This window comes from Rhipicephalus sanguineus, chromosome 7 (genome assembly GCF_013339695.2).
Source record: "Rhipicephalus sanguineus isolate Rsan-2018 chromosome 7, BIME_Rsan_1.4, whole genome shotgun sequence".
NCBI classification, from domain to species: domain Eukaryota; kingdom Metazoa; phylum Arthropoda; class Arachnida; order Ixodida; family Ixodidae; genus Rhipicephalus; species Rhipicephalus sanguineus.
Window position 1 is genome coordinate 12,013,740 of NC_051182.1, and position 23,315 is coordinate 12,037,054.

Below are 23,315 nucleotides of genomic sequence, written 5' to 3' on the forward strand. Positions count from 1 at the left end.
TCTTTCTGACGAGATTAATAAGATTTGGAAGGGAGGTGATATCCCAGAGCAATGGAACCTTTCCAAGGTGATACTCATACCCAAGCGCGGTAAAGCGCCGAGTTTGGATGATCTTCGCCCCATCTCTCTCACGTCATGCGTGGGAAACGTGGCGGAGCACGTTATCCAGAACAGAATTGCGGATTACATAGAACACAATGATATATTTCCTCATTACTCAATTGGCTTTAGGCCGGGCCTCTCCACCAAGGATGCTATGTGTGGCGACCAACTGCGCCCAATCCGGTGCAACCTCCACCTCGTCACTAGCTAGCCCAGCGTGACACGGCTGCATGCTGCACCGCGCCTCCGATAAGGGACAGCACCACTGCAACGTCACCGGAGGCTTACGTCACCGACGCTGGCTATAAACCCAAGCTGCCAAGCTCGGAAATCATTCCTTCGCTACCCGACTGAGCGCAGCGTCTGCTGCTACTTCGTTGCTACCCCGCTGCTGCTACTTCGTTAATAAACAGTTGTTACGTTTTACGTTGGAATGCGTCCTTCCATCGACACGGCATCCCACATCTGGTAACCCGGAAACCGAACAAACCGCACCGCTATGGCCGACCCGGAGCACTTGCCGCTCTTCGGCAGCAAGTGGAACAAATTCAACAGCAACTTCAGAAACAGCATTCGCCCGACGATTCCGCACAGCCTCTTGTGGACTACGCTCCCCAAAGCTCCGTTCCAACGGTCGCTGTCAACGCAGGCGCTGCTACCACTGCGGCCGCTGCCGACCTGGACGTCTGGCGTGTCACTGTCAAGCTTCCGTCATTTTGAGCGGACTAGCCCGAGGTATGGTTCACCCAAGTCGAGGCCCAGTTCTCCCTGGCGCGCATCATACAAGACCCAACCCGCTACGATTACGTCGTCGCCCACCTGGACGCCCGCTACGCCAACGGGGTCCGGGATATCCTCGCCAACCCACCAACGGCCAACCTGTACGAATACCTCAAGACCGAACTCGTCCGCCGGCTGTCACTCTCGGAAGACCAGAAAGTGCGACAACTTCAGTCCGCAGAACTTGCCGAGCGCAAACCTTCGCAGTTACTCCGACACATGCGTGCTCTCGCGGGTAACATGGAAGTCCAGGAATCTTTCCTGCGATCACTCTGGTTCCAACGACTTCCACTGCACGTTCAAGCAATGCTGCGGGCTCAGCTGACGCTACCTCTCGACCAACTTGCCGAGGTCGCTGATTGCGTCATCGACGTCTCCTTGCCGCAGTTGTCGCCCACCATCCAGGCTGTCGCCGCACCGCTGAACACCACCCAGCTTACACGCCGTATAAACAACATCGACCAGTAGCTCACCTTCAGTCAACAACGCCTGGGTGAAGGTCTTCCGATGCACCAGCGCCGCCACTCGCAAAGCCGCGACCGTAACACCACTTCGTCGCGCCAACCCGATAACAACGGCCGGCCGTGTTACTACCACCGACGCTTTGGGGACAGAGCCAAGCAATGTCGACCACCCTGTTCCGCTGGGCACGCGGAAACCGCCCACGGCAGCTCGTAGAGACGGCCGCAAGCTGCCAGCCCAGAGGCCGTAGCATCTTCGTCACTGACCAAATCACGAAGCAGCAGTTTCTTGTCGACAGCGGTTCCGACATTTGCTGCTACCCGCGATCCCATCTTCAAGGTCCCCGTCCGCCTACGTCTTTCGAGCTCAGTGCGCCAAACCGCTCCACAATCAAGACCTACGGCTCGCTCCGCCTGCACATCCAGCTCAGAAACTTACGCCGTGACCTTCACTGGAATTTTGTCATCGCTGACGTCGCCGAGCCAATCATCGGCTCAGACTTTCTGGCCCACTACAACGTCCTTCTGGACTGCCGCAACGACCTCCCCATCGACGCGACAACGGGACATTCCACACCAGGCCAGCGAACGACCGCCCAACAGCCAAGCATCAAGGTACTCAGTGTTGACAATCATTCGCCGTATCACGCCATCCTCACTGAATTTCCCCGATTGACGGGCCCCAGCAGACTGCCACGCAAAGTGCAGCACACCACCGTGCACTACATCCGGACCACTTCAGGCCCTCCGGTTTTTTGCCGCGCCCGTCATCTTGCCCCGGACCGCATGCGCATAGCCAAAGCAGAGTTCGAGGCCATGCTATGCGAAGGGAGCGCCCGCCGCTCTGACGGTCCATGGGCCTCGCCACTTCACCTTGTTCCAAAGAAGACCGAAGGCTGGCGGCCCTGTGGGGACTACCGTGCCCTCAACGCGCGCTCCATCCCGGACAGGTACCCCGTCCACCACATACAGGACTTCGCCCATCGCATTCATAGCTGCCACGTGTTCTCCGTACTATACCTGGTGAAGGCCTACGCACAGATACCCGTCAATCCGGCTGACGTCCCGAAAAAACCGCAATCATCACTCCCTTTGGCTTGTTCGAGTTTCCCTTCATGAGCTTCGGCCTGAGGAACGCTGGACAAACCTTTCAGCGCTTAGTCGACGAAGTCGTCCGCGGCCTCGACTTCTGCTTCGTTTAACTTGACGACATACTGGTATTCTCCCGCGACGCTGAAGAGCACCACAGCCACCTTCGTCTGCTGTTCCAACGCCTCGACGACCACAGTCTACTCGTAAATACCCAAAAAAACATGGTTGATCCCCCCGTCATAGGAATCGGAATAACACGAAAGTAAAGCGTGCCCTTACAGAAGTAACTCAATGTTTACTGTACATTGATATAAGAGAGTTTGCACAATGTATATTAATGTCTGGCAGCTAATGGCACCGTTTAACGTGTATGCACCCACTTTGATGATTGGTGGTACATCTCCATCCCGAAGACTAACGTCCATGTTAAATGATTAAACAAACACTTGTGGTAGCTGTAGTAGTTAACGGGGAAAGCGTAATCAAAGGACGAGGTGTGATAGCCAGAAGAGCGTCGCATATTGGACGCAGAACTCCGTCGCCATCCCGCGGATGGTAAAATGTGATTGAACACCACGGCCACACTAGAGGGAAACGCAAAGCGCGTCGTGCCGCCCCGGAAGCGCGTCGTGCTGCCCCGCAAAGCGCGTCGTGCCGCCACGTACAGCAGAACGAACTCTCGTTCATTGCACAGTTCACCACCGACATCCAACATGTCAGCGGGAAAGACAACGTGGACGCCGACGCACTTTCACGTGTAGCAGCCATCAGCTCGGTGCAGATAACAGCGGACGTCCTCGCCGAGGCTCAGGCTACAGACGCCGAACTGTAGGAAATTCTCAAGGGCAGGTCCTCACTACAGCTGCAACAAGTCCCCATTCCAGGGTCGACAACCACAATCTGTTGCGACATGTCGACAGGACGAAGCAGGCCCTATGTGCCCCTGTCCCATCGCCGTGGTCTTTTCAACCAGCTCCACAACCTCAGCCATCCCGGCATACGCGCCTCTACACGCCTCGTGGCTACAATTTTTAAATAAGAATGTATCAACAACTAGCCAGCGACGAGCCCTGCACGAACTCAACGGAGGATTAGCACCAGGTCCGGATAGGGTTAGCAACAAAGCACTTAGGAACTTGGAAGATGACTCTGTTGAATATCTTACTGACTAGAATAATAAGATTTGGAAGGGAGGTGATATCCCAGAGCAATGGAAGCTGGTGAAAGTGATACTCATACCCAAGCCCGGTAAAGCGCCGAATTTGGATGATCTTCGCCCCGTCTCTCTGACGTCATGCTTGGGAAAGGTGGCGGAGCACGTTATCCAGAACAGAATTGCGGATTACATAGAACACAATGATATCTTTCCTCATTTACTCAATTGGCTTTAGGCCGGGCCTCTCCACCAAGGATGCTATGAAAATCATTAAGACTCAAATTTTAGATAATCATACTAGGGATACCAGGGCGATCCTGGGCTTGAACTTAAAAAAAAGCCTTTGATAATGTCCGTCATGATTTTATTCTGAATGCAATCTCTGGTCTCAACCTAGGTTCCTCGTTTCATGCGTTTGTCAGATCCTTCCTGCGCAGTCGGAGAGAAATCCTTAAACTTGGGGATCTCGAATCGGATGTGCAAGTCCTGGGCGATAGGGGCACCCCGCAGGACTTTGTTATTTCACCCCTACTTTTTAACTTATTGGAGGGAAACAGCGCGAAAGACGAAGGACCAGGCAGAGAAGGACACAAACAACAGCGCTGACTTACAACAAAATTTTATCGTTTTCTTGGTCGCTTTCTTGGAAGACCTAGCTAAAGTAAGCGACGCACTAGGGCTCTCCGACTTATCCCAAGAAGCGCCATCGATGGCTACCAATGAGGCAAACTTTGACATTAACCCTGACCTGCCACAAGAAAAGCGGGAGAAGCTACGTCGCATCCTCTTGGATTACAGCGAATGTTTCGCAATGTCTGCAAAACTCCGACAAACGCCGTCAACGGAGCATCGCATAATTACAGACGAATCGGCGCGTCCTATCCGCCGAAGTCCCTACCGCGTCTCAGCGCCGGAACGCGACGTAATCAAGGGACAATTGGAAGAAATGCTCCGCGACGACATTATGCAGCTCTCGAAGAGCCCATAGTCTTCACCCGTGGTGCTGGTGAAAAAGAAGGATTGTACCTTACGGTTCTGCATCGATTATCGCCGCCTAAACAGCGTCACCAACAAAGACGTCTACCCGCTTCAGAGAATCGACGATACGTTAGTCAGGCCGAAAGTCAGGCTACGAAAGTCAGTTTAACGAAAGGAATCAGGCGCAAAAGAGACGAACACAAGAAGTGACATGGACGAACGCCTACTGACAACTGATTTTATTCAAAGAAAACGGGAATACATATAGGCTCATATTTCGACAGCGCTAATCACATGGTGTTCTTAAAAGCGATAAAACTATACGTGGTGACGTGTCTTTAACAAAAAAGGACATGCGATCAATGACACGTGGTGTATAAGGCCAAAACAACATGAATATGAAAGAGCAACAATTGAATAAATGATAACAGCAACAAAAAATGCAAACAGATCTCACGTAACCACCCATAAAAAATATTTTTCCTCTTCCAGACATGCGCGGTCGGTATACCACCTAATGCGAGAAGTTATTTTAACCCAGTGCTTCTAAAATGGAGATTTCGCATTTGTATAACACTCTTGATGGTTCGCTGACGCAGTTAACGCCCTTTCCTTTGATACAGAAGGCTTCTTTGAGCTCGCGTGCAACTTTGTCTCGACTCCTACCCAAAACGAAAGTTTCCTTTAGACGAGGAACGCACCCACAGGCTTTACAATGTATTGCTAAATTGGACCCAGTACCTTTGTCAAGTGAACGCTCATGTTCTCTCAACCGCTCATTTAGACAACGCCCCGTTTGTCCTATGTAAATCTTATTGCATGACAGCGGGATCTGATACACCACATTTTCCTTGCACGTGACAAATGGTCTTGCGTGCTGGGATCCGCAGGTCTTCTTGTTTTCATCAGCACGCAAGACCATTTGTCACGTGCAAGGAAAATGTGGTGTATCAGATCCCGCTGTCATGCAATAAGATTTACATAGGACAAACGGGGCGTTGTCTAAATGAGCGGTTGAGAGAACATGAGCGTTCACTTGACAAAGGTACTGGGTCCAATTTAGCAATACATTGTAAAGCCTGTGGGTGCGTTCCTCGTCTAAAGGAAACTTTGGTTTTGGGTAGGAGTCGAGACAAAGTTGCACGCGAGCTCAAAGAAGCCTTCTGTATCAAAGGAAAGGGCGTTAACTGCGTCAGCGAACCATCAAAAGTGTTATACGAATGCGAAATCTCCTTTTTAGAAGCACTGGGTTAAAATAACTTCTCGCATTAGGTGGTATACCGACCGCGCATGTCTGGAAGAGGAAAAATATTTTTTATGGGTGGTTACGTGAGATCTGTTTGCATTTTTTGTTGCTGTTATCATTTATTCAATTGTTGCTCTTTCATATTCATGTTCTTTTGGCCTTATACACCACGTGTCATTGATTGCATGTCCTTTTTTGTTAAAGACACGTCACCATGTATAGTTTTATCGCTTTTAAGAACACCATGTGATTAGCGCTGTCGAAATATGAGCCTAATGTATTCCCGTTTTCTTTGAATAAAATCAGTTGTCAGTAGGCGTTCGTCCATGTCACTTCTTGTGTTCGTCTCTTTTGCGCCTGATTCCTTTCGTTAAACATGCACCAGCTAGCCCAGCAAAAAGTTCTACTTGAAAGTCAGTTACGACGATAGTCAGGCCGAAAGCATACGGACGCCGACTGCCTTTCGATAGCCCCCGTCAATACCTTCGTGCCATGCGATGATGACGACGACGATGATGCATTCCTCGGGCCCGTGAGTTCTGATATCTTCGCAAATGATCAACGCGCCGATCCTGATCTTCGCGGCGTGCTGGAATACCTCGAAGGCAAGACCGATACACCGCCAAAAGCGTTCAGGCGTGCGATTTCGTCGCTGTGCCTACGAAACGACGTGCCTGTGAAGAAAAACTTTAAGCCGCAGAAAACAACTTGTGGTTCCAGTCTATTTACGGCAAGAAGTTTTAAAGGAGTGTCACGACGAGCCGACAGCAGGACACATGGGGTTAACGCGAATACTGCGACGAATCCAAGAGAAATGCTATTGGCCCGGCCTGAGCGCGGACGTCGCACGCTACGTCAAAACCTTCCGAGATTGCCAACGTCGGAAAACACCGCCTACGAGGCCCGCCAGCCTCCTGCAACCAATCGAACCACCGGAGAAACCATTCCAGCAAATTGGGATGGATCTGCTGGGTCCCTTTCCGACTTTGACCAACGGGAACAAGTGGATAGTGGTAGCTACAGACTACCTCACACGCTACGCTGAGACAGCCTCACTACCATCTGGCACTGCAATCGACGTCGCCAGCTTTTTCGTGAAGAACATTGTCCTCCAGCACGGCGCACCCATGGTCCTTATCACCGACAGAGGTACGGCATTCACCGAACTCACGCAGCAGATCCTACGCTTGAGCCACTATGTCCATCGCAAAACCACAGCCTATCACCCGCAGACAAACGGCCTGACGGAGCGTTTGAACAAGAACCTCGCCGACATGCTCGCCATGTACGTTGACGTCGGGCGCATGACTTGGGACGAAGTCCTGCCTTAAATCACCTTTGCGTACAACACCACACCACAAGAGACAACGCAGATGACACCCTTCGAGCTTGTCTTCGCCCGCCCAGCCAGCACCATGCTGGATGCAATGTTGCCTCACGTCGACGACGGAAGCACCCATGGGGACGTGGCCGATTTCCTTCAGCGTGCCGAGGAAGCCCGCCAGCTCGCCCGAATGCGTATCAAAGAGCAGCAACACACGGACAGCCGACGGAGGGAGGACCACGGACACGGACACGGACGGAGGAACACGGACGGCGCGACCAGCAGTACGTACCCGGTGACCGCGTTATGGTGTGGACACCGATTTGCCGCCGGGGCCTCAGCGAGAAACTACTACGCCGGTATTTTGGACCGTACAAGATAACGCGACGACTCGGGGCCATTGTCTACGAAGTTGGGCCTGATGGAGTGACACAATCACAGCGGCGACGCTCGCGACCTGAAGTAGTCCACGTCGCGCGTCTCAAGAAGTTTTTTGAACGATAGCAGACTAAGAGACACTTTCATCATTACGCTCTTATTAGATTATAACAATGTCCTTTCTTTGTAACTAGCATGTTCTTTTAGCATTGGGACGATGCTAGGTCTCCCGGAGGGGCAGTTCTACGTGTGTTTAGAAAAGAAGCGGACTTCTAATCGCTTTCTTTATCCGCGCTTTTTATGTGCTGGAGTGTATCCGCAAGCCAGCTTGATGCCCGGATGTGCTGCAAGATAACGGATTGATAATTTATCGTCACACCCGTCGGCGGGGATTCTGTCAGCCGCTGTTCGGGCACGCTGGGCTCTTTTTTCTGTTCGCTGTCGCCGAGCAGTGTGTTTTAGCTTGCTTTCGGGCACAAGTCAGCCCCAATAAATTACCCTTAGTTTTATTGCCGTCGGGGTCTGCCTTTCTGCTCGTCTGTGCGCCGGCATGCTCAACATCACCTACGTTACAATATCACCATTTGGTGTACGGGGGGTAGCGATGGCGCCGTAGAGGCTGCCCTGCATGAGGCAATCGACACTACCGAGCGCTTTCTGGAGGGCACAGGTCTTTCCTGCTCCCCAGAGAAGTCTAAACTTCTCCTGTATGTAACACGATGAGGAGGGGCCCCCTACCGAGAGGCTGGGTGCCACCACTAGAGACCGACATCCACCTCCGTACCAAGAGTGGCGGGTTAACCCCCAAGGTCGCTTCCATTCGAATCCTAGGTATGACGCTAGAAGCGACGGGCACCAATAGCATCACGCTTCAAAGGTGTGCGAAAAAGACAGATAGTGTTATTAGGCTAATTAGGAGGGTGGCTAATCGACGGGCAGGGTTATCAGAGGATAATTTGGTCAGGCTTATTCATGGCTTTCTGTTCTGCCATTTTCCATATGTGGCTTCAATGCACGTTTGGAAAAGAGTGGAAAGGGATTAGCTTAATGCGATGGTTAGGAGGGGGTAAAGAGTGCCCTGGGGCTCCCCAATTATACCTACACGGATCGTCTGCTGCAGTTGGGAATTCATAATACATTAGAAGAAATCGCGGAAGCGCAAGAAAGAGCACAGGTAATTCGACTCTCTGGCTCAAAAGCAGACAGGAGGATTCCCGCGGATAAAGGTACTCCACCGGCTCAGGTTGATGCTCTGTACGAAGGGTTGACGAGAGATCAGAAGGAGAACATTATCATCTCGCCTGTCCCGAGGAACATGCATCCCCAGCGAAATGTAGGCAGGAGGAGAGCGCAAGCTCTGGCCCTTCAGCGCGACGTTGAGGGTCTCCATGGGGTGACTGTTTCGTAGAAGCGGCACAGTATGACGAAAACAGGGGCAGGTTTACGGTAGTTGCAATTAACCACAAGGGGGCTACCATTAATGCGGCGTCGGTATACACCCAAACTGCTAATGCAGCCGAGCAGGTTGTCATCGCCATGGCTCTCCTAGATCACAATCACGAAAATATATATAGTGATTCTAGGGCGGCGATTCGCGCTTTCAGTGTCGGTGCTGTGTGCAAAGAGGCCAAAGCAATACTTTGTGAGAAGTCAATTACAACTCATACCCTTACATGGTTCCCTGCTCATATGGGTTCCATGGTAGGAGGGATTATCAATCTCAATGAACTGGCCCACTCCAGGGCGCGAGGGTTAACTATACGCGACCATGGAGGACTTCTGGGTCAACCTGGAGGATTCGTAAATAGGGATCAACCGACCACGTACAATGAAATTACTCTACATTTCGCTATGGATAGGAGAGTCTTTCCACCTCCAACTCGTAAGTTAAACAGGGCGCAGGCTTTGACACTGAGATTGCTGCAAACTGAAACATATCCTAACCCTGCCTTTCTGCGCAAGCTTTATCCTGATGTTTATATAACTAATCCTTGTACGAAATGCGGCGCTTTAGCCACCTTACACCACATGCTCTGGGAGTGCCCCTCGGTACGTGGCACTGATACAGCACCGGCCAGCAAGTGGGGCTCCGCTCTGAGGAGTCGGGACATTCAGTCACAACTTTGGGCTGTCCAGAGGGCCCACGATGCGGCGGTAGGTCTCGGCCTGACTGTCCCGTCGTGGGAGCGGCCCGCCGTGTGCTAAGGCACACGCCTCCGGACTTTGTTAATAAAGTTTTTCCAATCCAACCAACTAGCCCCGCAACGTGTTTTATGAAGTTACCCTTTAAACACCATTGTTGTCGTCGTCGACGTGCCTGGTAAGCTCACGATGTGCACCCAGCTACCACACTTACAAAAACACGTGGATCCGCCTGGTGACGCTTGACTCAAAGCCATTAAAATACAGCCATAGAAGTACTCGCTCACTGCTTCGCAAGAATCCCATTCCCACAACACGTGAGATCTGCCACATATTTTGATCACAACCACTTTTTCGCTTGAGCTTGCCATCATACCTTATATCAAAAACGTCTTAACATAATTTTATGGCTCAAATTGCTCAAATTCACTTTCAGTAAGTTTTCCATGCTGCAGCTCCGCACACTCAACCGAAACATATCGAACAAATTCGGAGTGCATCGCCTGAATACACGATGTTATTTTTCTCTATTCCCCCGTATAATTTTAGATGCGCAGCAGCTTATGAACGAGGCCTGTCCCACCGGCGTAGCCAGTGCGCCGCTAGCACTCGGAGCGCCCCCTAGATGTCTCTGCGGTAGAGCACTCGTTCCACTCCGGCGCGTGCTCTAGTTTGAGTGGAGACCGCTAGCGCCGCTTCACCGGCTTCACTCCTCCCCTTCTCTCCTCCGCTCTCCTCTACCTCGGCGCGCTCTCTTCTACAGCAGCTGTCATGGAGTGCGCTTCGACGAACGAAGATCGCATCGCGGCGGCACGGGCTCTCAAAGCGGCCGCAGCGCGGCAGCGTCGTCAAGCCGATCCGGAGCGGCGGGCTCGCGAAGCCGGAGCGAAACGGGCGTGTCTTCAAGCCGACACGGAGAGCTCGAGAAGCTGCAGCGGCATGGGCACGTCGACAAGCCTACCCGGCTTGTCGTGCATTGACATCGAATTCTCAAACTTCAAGCTAAACCCTTTGCAGCAAGAGCCATTAACTTTATACTTTACGAACCGCTAGGCCGTTATACTCAAGGGGAAACGTTCCCCTGATCTTAAAGTCATATATGACGAGTAACAACATCAGGGGGACTTAGAATGGAAGGACCATGAACAGTGATGATGAAAGTAAAAGATTTCAGAACTTTAAGTCGACCGATGGCTGCTTCGCATGCTACTCAGGGTTCCCTTTGCCGGGAGATGGTGAGATTTTTTTGTCGTCGGTTACCGCAGCATACTGCGTCAATAGTGTAACGTCAATTACATCTTGAGCTGTAGTGGTCATGATAATTACACAGTTGTTAATTGCTGTGTATTTCGCAGATTGCTAGAGATAGTCTACACCTTGCGAAAAAGCTATGTGGTTTGGCAGGAGGTGTTCGACAACAATGTTAAGGTGAGTGTAACGATAACTTTTGTAGACCACGTCACGCCTGTCCGCAGAGCATTGTACTACCGACTTTGATTCCGTCTACTGTAACCGCCATGTGCTTGAATTCTTTGTTCACTAGCCTTTTCAGGAGAATATTCAACTGTCTTGTAGTAACCTAACCTGCGTATCAAGTGCTATATATATTTATGGCATGCGATCAGTGCATCGAAAGTGTCACATGCGTTTATGTAAAAGATGTAGCCGCAGACCTACAAAACTTAGAGGACGCTTAAACTTCACCTTCATGAGTACAACGTCATAGCGTAATCGGGACTCGTGCGTATCGGCTTCACCCGTGCTGCAAGGAGGTAAAGGTTTGTGCGCGTAACATTGACCGTTTCGAACTATCCTAGCATATCTACTGGATGCACAATGGCTAAATGCTGTGAGGGTCTGGGCCAGCAGCCGCCCAGAACCCCTGAGAGCAACACGTCGTTACTAATCAGAGGCTTGGCCGCGACTGCTGACTATTCCCCTAGTACGAGCGCGCCCAGCCCGAGCGTGCTCTTCGTTCTGGCGCTCGCAGCCGCCGGAATCGCCAGTGCCCCCACAGTTCCCACTACGCCCTAATTCTTCCTTTTGCAAATTCGCGAAGTGCCCACTACGCGTCCTTAGGTGCCACGCGCACCTGCGCAGCTGCACACTTTGTGGTGGGTGGGCAGCTTTAAACCAGACACTCATTGCGCCATTCACTTGTTTTCACGCCTGGTCTGATTCTCAATTGCTGCCACACAATATGGCATGCGTTAATGAGACTCCACATGCTATCCTTATAGCGTGTTTTCACAACGCAGTTTCAAGCACTGGCGAGGCTCCGTGGTAGAACACCTGCTTTGCCACGCGCAAAACCTGGATTCGAGTCTGACCCAGACCATACAAATTTATTATTAGCATATATCTCGAATTTCGTTCACCGAGAACGCCAATTTTTCGCTTACAACATACGACGCCGACACCGACACCGGAAGTTCTGCGAAACAAGCTCTTTAAGGCTCTTGCGTTGACATTGTTTGTGGCGTATCAAGATGAAAGTTCAGGGGAAGATGTAGGCAGAAGTGATGAAAAATTCACCCCACCTCCCCGAAGGGAATCGTGAGGAAATGCGAAGGCATTTGTTTGGGCGCGAGTGTGCGGCGAAGTAATTATATAATGAATGACGAGAGGGTGATTTGTAGGGTAACCATTTATTTAACACCTGTTTGTGTTACCGTTGCACTTGACGGCCACGATCACTGCGTTGTGGTCGTATAAGTCGTATAAGTGCACGGTCAGATGGTCTTTGAGAAGCATGCGGGCGTCACGGTTTCGGGTAAATACTAGATCAATGCAAGCACCGTGAATGGTTGTGGGGCAGAGTTCGGATGCGGTAGAGGCACACTGCATAGAGTGCTTGGTGCGCGTGTACTCGACAAGCCACTGTCCACTCGTCTTTCGAACGTCAACGTTAAAGTCACCAACCAAGACAACGGGGTGAGAGCTTTCGGAGCGCGCACAGACACTTTCCATGGCCGCATCGAGCTGCGCGGCAACGCCGTCTCGGGCGAGGTTGGGCGCGACGTACACGGTCACCACAAAGGCTCCGTCTCCGGTGTAGGCGAGCATGTACATGTCCTCGTACGAAGCGAAAGTCGGCGAACGGGTCGAGAGAGAGTAGAGCGCGCGCTCCGCTCCATTTATATGCGCTTGCGAGCGAGCGAACGGGGCGAACGGGAGAGTGGGGCGCCCGCCGAGAGGAGAAGCGCCGAAGCACGCGCCTACCCTCGCCCACACTCTCCCACACACGCGGGAGCTCCGCCGAGCTCCCGCGATGCGCGCGCCCTCACGCGCCCGAGCGCGCTCCTCCTCTCGACTCACTCTCCGTTGATCCGCCCGCACCACCTGCACCAGTTGCTAGGGGCGAGGAGGAGCGCGCGCGCTCGCAGCTGTTGCTATAGGAGAGGGGGACGGGAGCGGAGAGATCGCGGACGCCGCACGGCGCCTGACATAGCTCAACTAAGAAATGCATTCGCATTTTAAATCGCTAAAAAGGGAAGGTCGCTGTAGCCAGCAACAGGAAGTACAACTCGCAGCACAATGATAGCGGTGAGCTCTGTTTTCGGTTGTCGACGTCCTGTCCTGCTGAATGTTGGCCCTTATACTTGCGGCATCGTGCATTCTAGCGTTATCGCTGGTTACTGCGTGCATTACAGGATATACTTCAAAATTCCGGTCCTGAATGCAATGTGAATGAAACGATCGTCAGTGGTGCTGGAAAAAGAATAAGTTAGTACTTATTAGTGACCTATTAAGAGCTCATACCAGAATACCACGAGTCGTCGTATACGAGTATATGCCATACGTGACTGAAGAAAAGGGTTTCATGACGTACGGGACAAGTGACACGCTATTCATGTAATGTGTGGTAGTAACATTGACTTGGGCGTGAGCAGCACAGTTGGCGTTCATTTGTGTTCGGTGTGCGGGGCCAAATTTGAAGTGCGCGGCATTGGCCGTGATGTTGATCGTTGTGCGATGCGGAAGAAGCGCGGCAATGCGTGTGTTGGTGCGTGGGCCTCGAGAGACGCGATCGACGTGCACACGAAGCACCCAGAGACAAAGAGGAACACCTTTATGTACATATCGACTGACATCGGGCTAAACGACAGAAACACCTACACATGTAACAATCGCGTGCTTATACTGTGACCAGCATCAAAGTCTTTGGCAGTCACACCCCACTGCAGTACATCTCGGTGTGTCAGCCATGGTTTAGTCGAAGAAAGAAGCTCCGACCCGAATAGAAGACGGGCCGCACCTGTGCTCAGGGACCAAGTCGACGGTGAACGTTGTGGTGTCGTGTTAGCGCCAGGGACCAGGGCGCGTTGGCTCCTTCAGGTCAGTGCCGTGGCGTGGCCCGGCCCAGCCCAGCTGAGAATTGCCAGGGAGCATCCGGGCATGGCAACGCCCGCGCCTGGAAGAACACCTGGAACGACGCCTGGAACAGCGCCTCGAAGGGTGCCTCGAACAGCCCCGAGAAGGACGTCTCAAACAGCGCCAGGTACCGCGACAGGTCAGCGCCAGCATCAACGCCTGGCCAGCCGCCAGGAACGACGCCAGAGACAGCCGCTGGGAGCAGGTGGGCGATGCCCAGCTTACCTCGTGAACGTGGAAGCCGGGGCTATGCCCGGACCAGCATGGCAGGATCGTGATGTCGGGGCATGGCCCGGTGTTCGATCGCCCCATGCGTCTGTGATGTTCGCCGAGCTGTCCCCGTCGCTCGAGCGTGTCTTGCTTGCTTGCTTGTTCCGTGCATTTGGCTCACACCCACAACGGGGGATTGGCCAAGAAGTCGGCGGTTACAGTCAGTTGGAACATTGGGTAAAAAAAAAATCAGGGAAAGGGAAAAGTGGCTTTTTTTTTCAAGTAGACTATCTAGGCCCGCGCACCAACACTCGCATTGCCGCCTTTCTTCCTTATTGCACTACGACCAACATCACGGCAAATGCCGCGCACTTCAAATTCGGCCCCGCACACCGAACACCACACACGCGAAAGGCGATGCTCACGCCCCAAGTCAATGTTCCTACCACAAATGACCGGTGCAACGTTTTTGTCATACACTAATGCCCTCCCGTACAAATTTTCCTATGTGTCGAGTTAAGGGAACGACCACGAGAGTGCCCAGACGTAGGCGGCTAGATAGATAGATACGTAGAGAAACTGCCAAAGCGTCTTTGGTTCATTATGAAATGTTTCGCATTTAAAAGCAGGCGAGTACAATGAAACGTAAGAACGCGGGGATCCAACGCCCAGAAATTGTTTGCACTAAAACTATCCTTTATCGTACGAGCTTGGGTCCAGCAAAGCAAGTAAAACTCATAGCACATTATTAAATGCGAAGCATTTCTTAGCGAACCTTTGGCACTTTGAGCGTTTCTATCTACGTATCTATCAATCAATCTATCTATCTATCTAGCCGCGTACGTCTGGGTGCTCTCATGGTCGCCTTCTTAACCCAGTGTAGACCAAAATTGGCATGAGAGGGTAAGATGATTTGACGAATATGATTATAGGGTCATGACATGAATAATGTGAAAATCCTGTCACGTACGTCGTGAAACCCTTTCCACTAGACACGTGTGGCACATACCCGTTTGCCACGGGCCGCAGTGTACGGGTATGCGCCACAGGTGATTGACAGTTTATATCTACCGAGGAACTGCGAGAAGAGACATTGGTAATTTAAATGCAAGAGCGTTAAGAAAAACCAACATCGGCAGCGTTGACTTGCCGAATGGAAAGAATGAAAATTAGGATCCCAGCAGGAATCGAACACAAGCATTCTGCGTGGCAATCAGGTATTGTACCACTGAGCCACGCCAAGTATGTAAACTGGTTTGGAAAAACAGCCTACGCAGGCGTAATATCGGTGCAACGTCAATTGTGGTTGTGGTGCTTGCTATCTAATCTTACAAGAAAGCAATGAGCACTACATGATACTCCTACGATGTGTACTCCCACGATACGGGCGTCATATCAGATTAACATCTGTGGTTCCAGTGTTGACTCCGCTTTTATAGCAGTCTAATAAACATTACATTTGTATTCCAATGATTCAGCAAGCTATATTGAAGCATTGCTCGACCCTGGAGGAATACATTAACGAAAGTTACGTATGATATCCACATCACCGCACGCACCGTAAAGTGCACTTCGTCCGCCAGAATGACGCAGTGTCCTCTTCATTTCGTACGAGGCGGGGCGATGGCATCATGCTTACCGAGGATGATGCCAATTGGTTGGCAGCCGCTTTGTAGACTAGGCAACGTAGGCCACATACGCCGAGCTAGTCTACGAATACGACAAGCGTCATCCACTGATGTTGGTCTACGTAGCACTATCCAGGCCTACCAGCCTCGACGGCATATATCTCACCAACGAGAAGGGTAGTTTCAGGTTGCGACATGTCGCCGGCTCTATAGACTCACAATTTGTTGACGAAATGACCGAGGCATCCACGAATTCCAACAGCTCTACTATACCACATACTTCAATACACATGGGTACCCCTCTTGACCACGATCACGACCGGATCCTATAACAAGTCATGACCAGCTGCTGGTGCTCACTGATCACGGTGATGATGACCTTGTTCAAGAACTGTCAGGAACTTCTTCAACACATGCTCACGGGTTTGTGAAACGTGCGTGCGTTCTCCATCATAAGGGACAAGTATAAGCACTACATATCAGATTACCGCTTGTGATGTTGGTAATACCCACGTTTCCGTTGGCAGCGTTACCCAACCGTAACAACTGGTACATATAACACATATGCGGCTCTTCAACATATATGTGTGGGTATAAAATTTATACAAATTTTTAGCGTCATTTTGTGACGTGTCGCTCAGTAAAAAAATCACGCCACAGTCACCTTCCCGCCGCATGCTTCGCATAACATCGACTCCCACGGTACGTCGGATCTGCCGAATTTTTATTCAATGAAACTTCTTCTCGGGCTAGTTGGTGTTGTATACCAGACGTCATATTTTTAGCGCAAACAGGAAGAAAAAGAATGAACTGGCTGAGAAGAGGACAGGCAGAGAAGAAGACAGTGCACAGGGCAAGCGCAGAGCATCAACTGGCTTTATTTAGGAAAGAAAACCACGGAAAAGACAGATCCCTTAAAGCGCATGCGCGCAGCCGTAGCATAGCTAATCAATCATCGACCTGAATAGTCTAAACTCGTTGCCGTACAAACGTATAGACGTGTCGCTAATACACTCTGTGCCCTTGCTCTTAATATAGAAAGCTTCCAGCAACTCCATTACCAAGGTGTCACCATCCCTACCCAGAATCTTAATCTCGCTTAGCCGCGGTGCACATGTGCAGGCTGAACAATGGACCGGTAAATGCGCATAACTACCTAAAACTAAAAGTACTTAACAAAGGGCCGAAATTCAGCCAAGAACCAAGCCTTCAGCCTCAGGAGCTACTGGCAATGAATAGATGCATTTCCGGAAAGGCTGTAAAGGAAAACCAGGAGAGGTGCCTACTAGAGGGTGTGGACGTGATTACAGGGGTGGCCAGGGGTGGTGGACTGAAAACCAGGAAAGGCCCTATGGCTTGTGTGGTGACGTTCTTCAAGGACAACGACCTGCGTCTGGTCCAGTCCGACAAAGAAGGCCGTTTCGTCGTGTTTTCAGCAGGTGCATACGACGAAAATGCACTAGGGGTCATTGAAAAGAGCTTCATAACAGTGAAACAGGAGGCGACAAAGGTCAAGAAGCAGGCGGCTGTGTTGTGCGAAGACCTTTGGTTAAGCAAGTTAGCAAAAGGTGCTAAGGGCTGTAAGTGTGGTGTGTTATCTGTGTTTTTCACCGCGAAATCGCACAAACCAGCAATACCATTCCGTACGATTGTAAGCGAACGTGGCTCGTGGACACAGCTGATCAGCCGGTTTCTGCAGAAGCAGGTAAGTTCCCTAGTTATCGACGACCATTTTTTAACAAAAAGTTCTCAAGACGTCATTGCCTTCATCCAGAGTGGGGAGGCAATAGGTCAGTGTTTTTGAGTAGATGTAGAAGATTTGTTTTACTCTGTGCCCCAAAGAGAAGTGCTAGCTGCTGTTCAAGGTTGTATTGATAATTACGGTGTGGTCCAATTTAAGAATTCTGCAGGGATGTCTGTGCTCAATTTTATGAATTTATTAAAGTTTTACCTGCAGTCAACGTTTGTATCTTTTAAAGGGAAACTTTATGTGCAACGCCAAGGTGTTTGCATCGGTTCTTGTGTGGCACCGGTGCTCTGCAACATTGTTTGGCGGCTTTTGATAATAATGTTCTTAGTGTACTTGACGACAAGGTATTCCTGAAGGGTTTTAGATACGTTGATGATTTTTTGATCATTTTAAAGACTAACACGGATTGTTTCCTGGATCACTACGTTGACCACATTTTAACAGTTTTTCACCAACATGGGCATGGCTTGAACTTCACTCACGAACTGCCATCAGATGGCTCCATGCAGTTTTTAGATTTAAGTTCTGAAGGAAAAAATTGTAGCGCAAAGCAACACACGGACAGACAGAGAGGACGGGACTGGCGCTATAGCGCCAGTCCCGATTAGCGCCAGTCCCGTCCTCTCTGTCTGTCCGTGTGTTGCTTTGCGCTACAATTTTTTCCTTCAGAAGTCATGAACCAACTAGCCCAACAAAACGTATTGCTAAGCCATATTTAGATTTAAAATTACATCTTAGAGAAGACCATGTTTGTTGGCAATACAACACACGTGCGCAAAAAGATTTGTTGCCTCGTGATTCGGCGCACTCTAAGTTAGTGAAAAGGGGAATTGCGAAGCTTTGCCTCGAGTCTGCTCTGGTGAAGTCGTGTACGCACACAATGCAGAACAGCTTTCAGGTTCAGTTGGCGAGGCTACGGGCGGCTGGTTATCCGTGCGCGGTCGTTGGTGCAGTTTCCCAAAACATCTTGAAGAAGATGAGAGGCATGAAACCGCAAATTGCCAGTGAAGCACGAGAGAGGCAGGCACCTGAAGTGGTACCGTATATCCACAGGATGTCCCACAACCCTAAGAAGGTCGCCAGCAAGCACGGCGTTTCTGTCGTGTTCTGCGCCCCTCGGAAGCTGGGTGGCCTGTGCGCACGCGTATGCGATGAAAAAGAGAAGCATGGATGCAAAAAAAAAACACGGTTGATCCCTCGGTCTTAGGACTCGGAATAACACGAAAGTAAAGCGTGCTCTTACAGAAGTAACTGAATGCTTACTGTACATTGATATAAGAGAGTGTGCACAATGTATATTGATGTCTGGCAGCTAATGGCGCCGTTTAACGTGTATGCACCCACTTTGATTATTGGTGGTATATCTCCATCCCGACGACTGACGTCCATGTTAAATGATTAAACAAACCCTTGTGGTAGCTGTGTTAACGGTGAAAGCGTAATCAGAGAACGAGGTGTGATAGCCAGAAGAGCGTCGCATATTGGACGCAGAACTTGCTCGCCATCCCGCGACATGTAAAATGTGGTTGAACACCACGGCCGGACTAGAGGCAACGCAAAGCGTGTAGTGCCGCCCAGATAGCCCGGCCGCGATTTTTCTCGGGGCGAGCGCGTGAGCATGGAACGCGCTGTTACAGCCAGCTGAGGCAGGCGGGCGTCGCAGAGCTATTTTTGGTTTGTATTAGCGTGATGCTGAGCGAGGCCGACGCTTTTACGACGCTTGGGCAAAGGTCGCCACCTCGGGGTGTGTTAAGGCATTGACAAAAAAAAATGCCCCCACCTCCCCGAAGGGAATCGTGAGGAAATGCGAATGCATTTATTGCGCCGAGAGTACACGGCGTAGTAATTTTAATGGCGTAAATTAATGACGAGACGAGGATTTGTACCGTAACCATTTATTTACACATTCATCAGCACCTGTTTGTGTTGTCATTGTACCTGACGGCCATAATCTCAGCCTTGTGGTCGCTAAAGTGTACAGTCAAAGGGTCTTTGAGAAGCATGCGCATGTCACAGTTTCGGGTAAAGGCGAGATGAATGCAACTTCCGTGAATGGTAGTCGGACACTTGTCGGACTCGGCGGAGGCACACTGCATATAGTACTTTGTCCGCATGTACTCCACCAACAACTCGCCGCTCTTGTTTCTGACGTCCACGTTAAAGTCGACGGGGTCAAATATTTTGGAGCGCACACACACACTTTCCATAGCCGCGTCCAGTTGCACGGCAACGGCGTCACGAGCGAGGTTGGGCGCGAGGTACACGGTCACCACAAAGACTCCGTACCGTTGCCGTCAGACATTCGCCTTCACCGACTTCTGCCATCGCCTTGAGAGGTGCCCAGCCAGCGAACGGTCGCGAGTGAGGCGCGAGCGGACGGGAGAGTGGGGTGCCAGCGTTCTCGGCTCGGCGTTGTCGTTTCACAGCGGCGTCTCGAGTACACATTTCCGGATGTTCTTGAGAGGCGCCCAGCCAGCGAAAGGTCGAGAGTGAGGCGCGAGCGGACGAGAGAGTGGGGTGCAGGGAGGAGAGAGAGCGAACGGCGAGAGAAGGAGCAGCGAAGCACTGCACCTACCCTCTCCTACACTCTCTCGCACCACATGCTCCGGTTGCTAGGGGCGAGGATAAGCGCGCGCGTCCGCAGCTGCTGCTATGGGAGAGGGAGTGAGAGCGGAGAGATAACACCTGCTGGCGCGCGGACAACGCCGGATGCCTTACATAGCCCGACTAAGAAATGTATTCGCATTTAAAATTCAACTTCTATTGAAAACGCGCCGAATGGGACGGACGCGTAACGCGTTGCAGGTGCTAGTCGTGGAGGCCACAGCCACGGCCGCTGGATAAAAAGCACACGGTACGGCCTGCCGCGTCGGGCTGCTTTCTATGGGAGAGCGCGTGTTGGCCCTAGTTGCAGTTGCGGCCGCTGCGGCGCGACGGGGCGGGGAAGGGGAAACGGGTGCCGGCGGCTCCGTTGGGGCAGCAGCCGCAGCAAATTAGTTGGTGGTGGTCAGAACAGCGATCTCACTCAGCTGTTCTAAGCGGTTTTTTCTATCTCATCTATCGCAGTCACGAGATATCATGCATTCAGTTGAGTCCGTTCGCGTAATCTGGTTAAATAGCCATTTATAAATTTCCGTGTACGTGCCGAGCTCCTGGCTTTTTTTTTTTTCAGGACTAACTTTTTGCTTTGTGTCTCTAAAGAATATTCCACTATGCGCGTAGCAACATTATATGGCGCTGAATATGTGAAAAGGCGGTTGTTATATTTCTGTGCGTGTAATGAATGCATCGTTTGTTATTTTAACATATTGATTTCCGTGACATTTCTTCAGCACCTTTCTGAAAATGCTTGACAGGTATTTATTTGAAACATGTGAGAATACACGTTCATGGTCTTTATACACGGGAAGTGTATGTAAAAACATACGTTGAATCTTTTTCATGATGTCTGATACATGATAGTCTGCTGAAAAATAATTCAGCTTCGGATGCTTGATACTAGCGGATCCTACAAATCTAGTGACGCACTCCTCGTAACTTTGTTAAAAAGGCTGCGGAATTATACATTCATTAGAAGTGGCTTGCAAATATGCTTGACAGTTCTTAGAAGGGCAATGTCATCAAATTGATGTATATGTAAGGCCGATCACTGGAGTGAATAAATCTCGAAGAATCAAGCTACAACTGAAGTTTTCTGTTACCCAAGATACAAAACCACGCAATGGCGGAGGTCATGTGAAGCTACATGTATATATATATATATATATATATATATATATATATATATATATATATATATATATATATATATATATATATATATATATGTATATATATATATATATATCGCTTACCCGGTTTTTTTCGAGGCGGCCGGGTCAAGTGACAACCACGTTTTTATATTTACACAAGTATACTGTAGTAGCACGCAAAACCACGCCTGCTGCAGGACAGTCAAATACGTACCTTTGTTGGAGCGAGCACGGGTGCCTTTGTAGAAAATATATAATAGAAAAACTAAACGGTAATAGATGACAGAACCACATGACGGAGACTGCCAGAAGACAATCACGTTGGCGTGCAATGAAGATTCGCCAGTGCCTGTACAGCGGCTAAAGTCAAAGGAGCAAAGCGAAAGGTTTTATGGTCTGCAGACTGGAAGTAGATATGGGAAGCCAAAATTTGCGCTCACAAGCTGGAGGCATAACAAAACAATAATAAAACATAAGAAGAAAACAGAGACGAGTATAAGAAGCGTTTACCCCCCCCCCCTCTTTTTTTTTTACTTTGTCCCTGTGAGTCGCTCGCAATGTGTGTGTGTGTTTGCTGCCACATATATTTGTTTGAAATGAAATCTTGTCGTCACCCACCAGCCGCTTTTCTGCACATTTTTTGTCTCCGCATGTCTTGCTGATGTAAGTTTGAGTCTGTGCCCCGTACCGCTAATGACCACAGACAACCGAACTCTCTGAATGAAAGGGATACACGTGCTTTTCACGGCAACCAACATGAGTACCACATGGCATTGCGAGGCAACGCACGCCACCGCAACGCGACAGCGTTCGTAAACAACCGGAACCGATGACAAAGGTGCCGCGGGCTGAAAGGTGGGAACTAAAAAAAAAACGAGAGATAAGAGAAAACGGGAAGGTGGTGTCACGGCCGCTGGATTTCAACGTTTGCAACAAGCCGCCGTTTGCAGCTAGCAGGGATGAGCCCTGAATTCATATTAAATAAAAACCTTCTCACATTTTGTCCAGATTTTACGTTCACTGTTGAAATCGTCACACGGATCATGAAAACGGCGTAACGGGAATAGACAGAAATACTGAAAAGCGCAGGAATGCAGGCAGTTGTGTTTGTGTGTTTTTCAGCCTTTTCATCACTCTTTCCGTCCGACCGTTTTCATATTAATTAATCCGTAACAGCTCGCCCAATTGTCAGTATTGAAGATGTAGTCACTGGAATTTCAAAGTGACTCGAATCTCCTTCTATGAGATGGTCGCACATATGATAAGCATTATTTCATAGCAGTTGCATGCGATACCGTACGGTATGTGTACTATAAACATGTTTGGAGGAAGAAAGAAGTTTATCATATTTTGTGTCAAATAAACAGTGGCCGCTGCAGTTTCTGAGATCACTTTTTTTGAAATGAAATTATTGAATCTGAAGCAACATACTCATAGCCAAAATGAAGAATTTCGATGCCTTATTAGGAAAGATGCAGCGCTTCCAGGTTGGTTAGTTCTGGTCTTCTAGGATACCAGAAAAATATGCCCACGCGATTACTTCCGCAAAAAGCGATCGGTGCGCGAAGTTGCATCTTTGGCAAAGCAAGAACAAAAATTCCCAAGCGCTGCAAGAATGTACAAGAAATATCGGTAATTAACTGATGTGTACACGCTAGATAAATTTTATAAGAAGATTTCTGGCGTCACATGAAGACGCACGCGCTCAAGCATAACTCCCGCAAGCGCGCCGCGCTGTGATCCCGCGGGCGTCCGCGAAACCCGTCCCCCCTCGGTGGCGCCGCGGCGGTGGTCCGGGAAACTAGGCCCGTCACGCCGGTTTCGGAGCACGCGGCAGGCCGTACCCGTGCTACCCGTGCGCTTTTTATCCAGCGGCCGCGCCACAGCAATGACAAATTACTTTACCTTACCACTCCCAGAGGTCAACACCACCCAGCCGACA

General features: G+C 50.3%; 1 protein-coding gene across 1 annotated transcript in view; it reads left to right on the forward strand.

Moving 5' to 3' along the window:
* The window catches only part of LOC119399292 (beta-hexosaminidase subunit alpha), a 589,231-nt gene that overhangs the window by 420,957 nt on the left and 144,959 nt on the right, over positions 1 to 23,315 (forward strand). Inside the window, exon 8 of the mRNA XM_049417726.1 lies at positions 11,015 to 11,087. Coding sequence (XP_049273683.1) covers positions 11,015 to 11,087 — 73 coding nt within the window. The remainder of the gene's footprint in view (positions 1 to 11,014; positions 11,088 to 23,315) is intronic.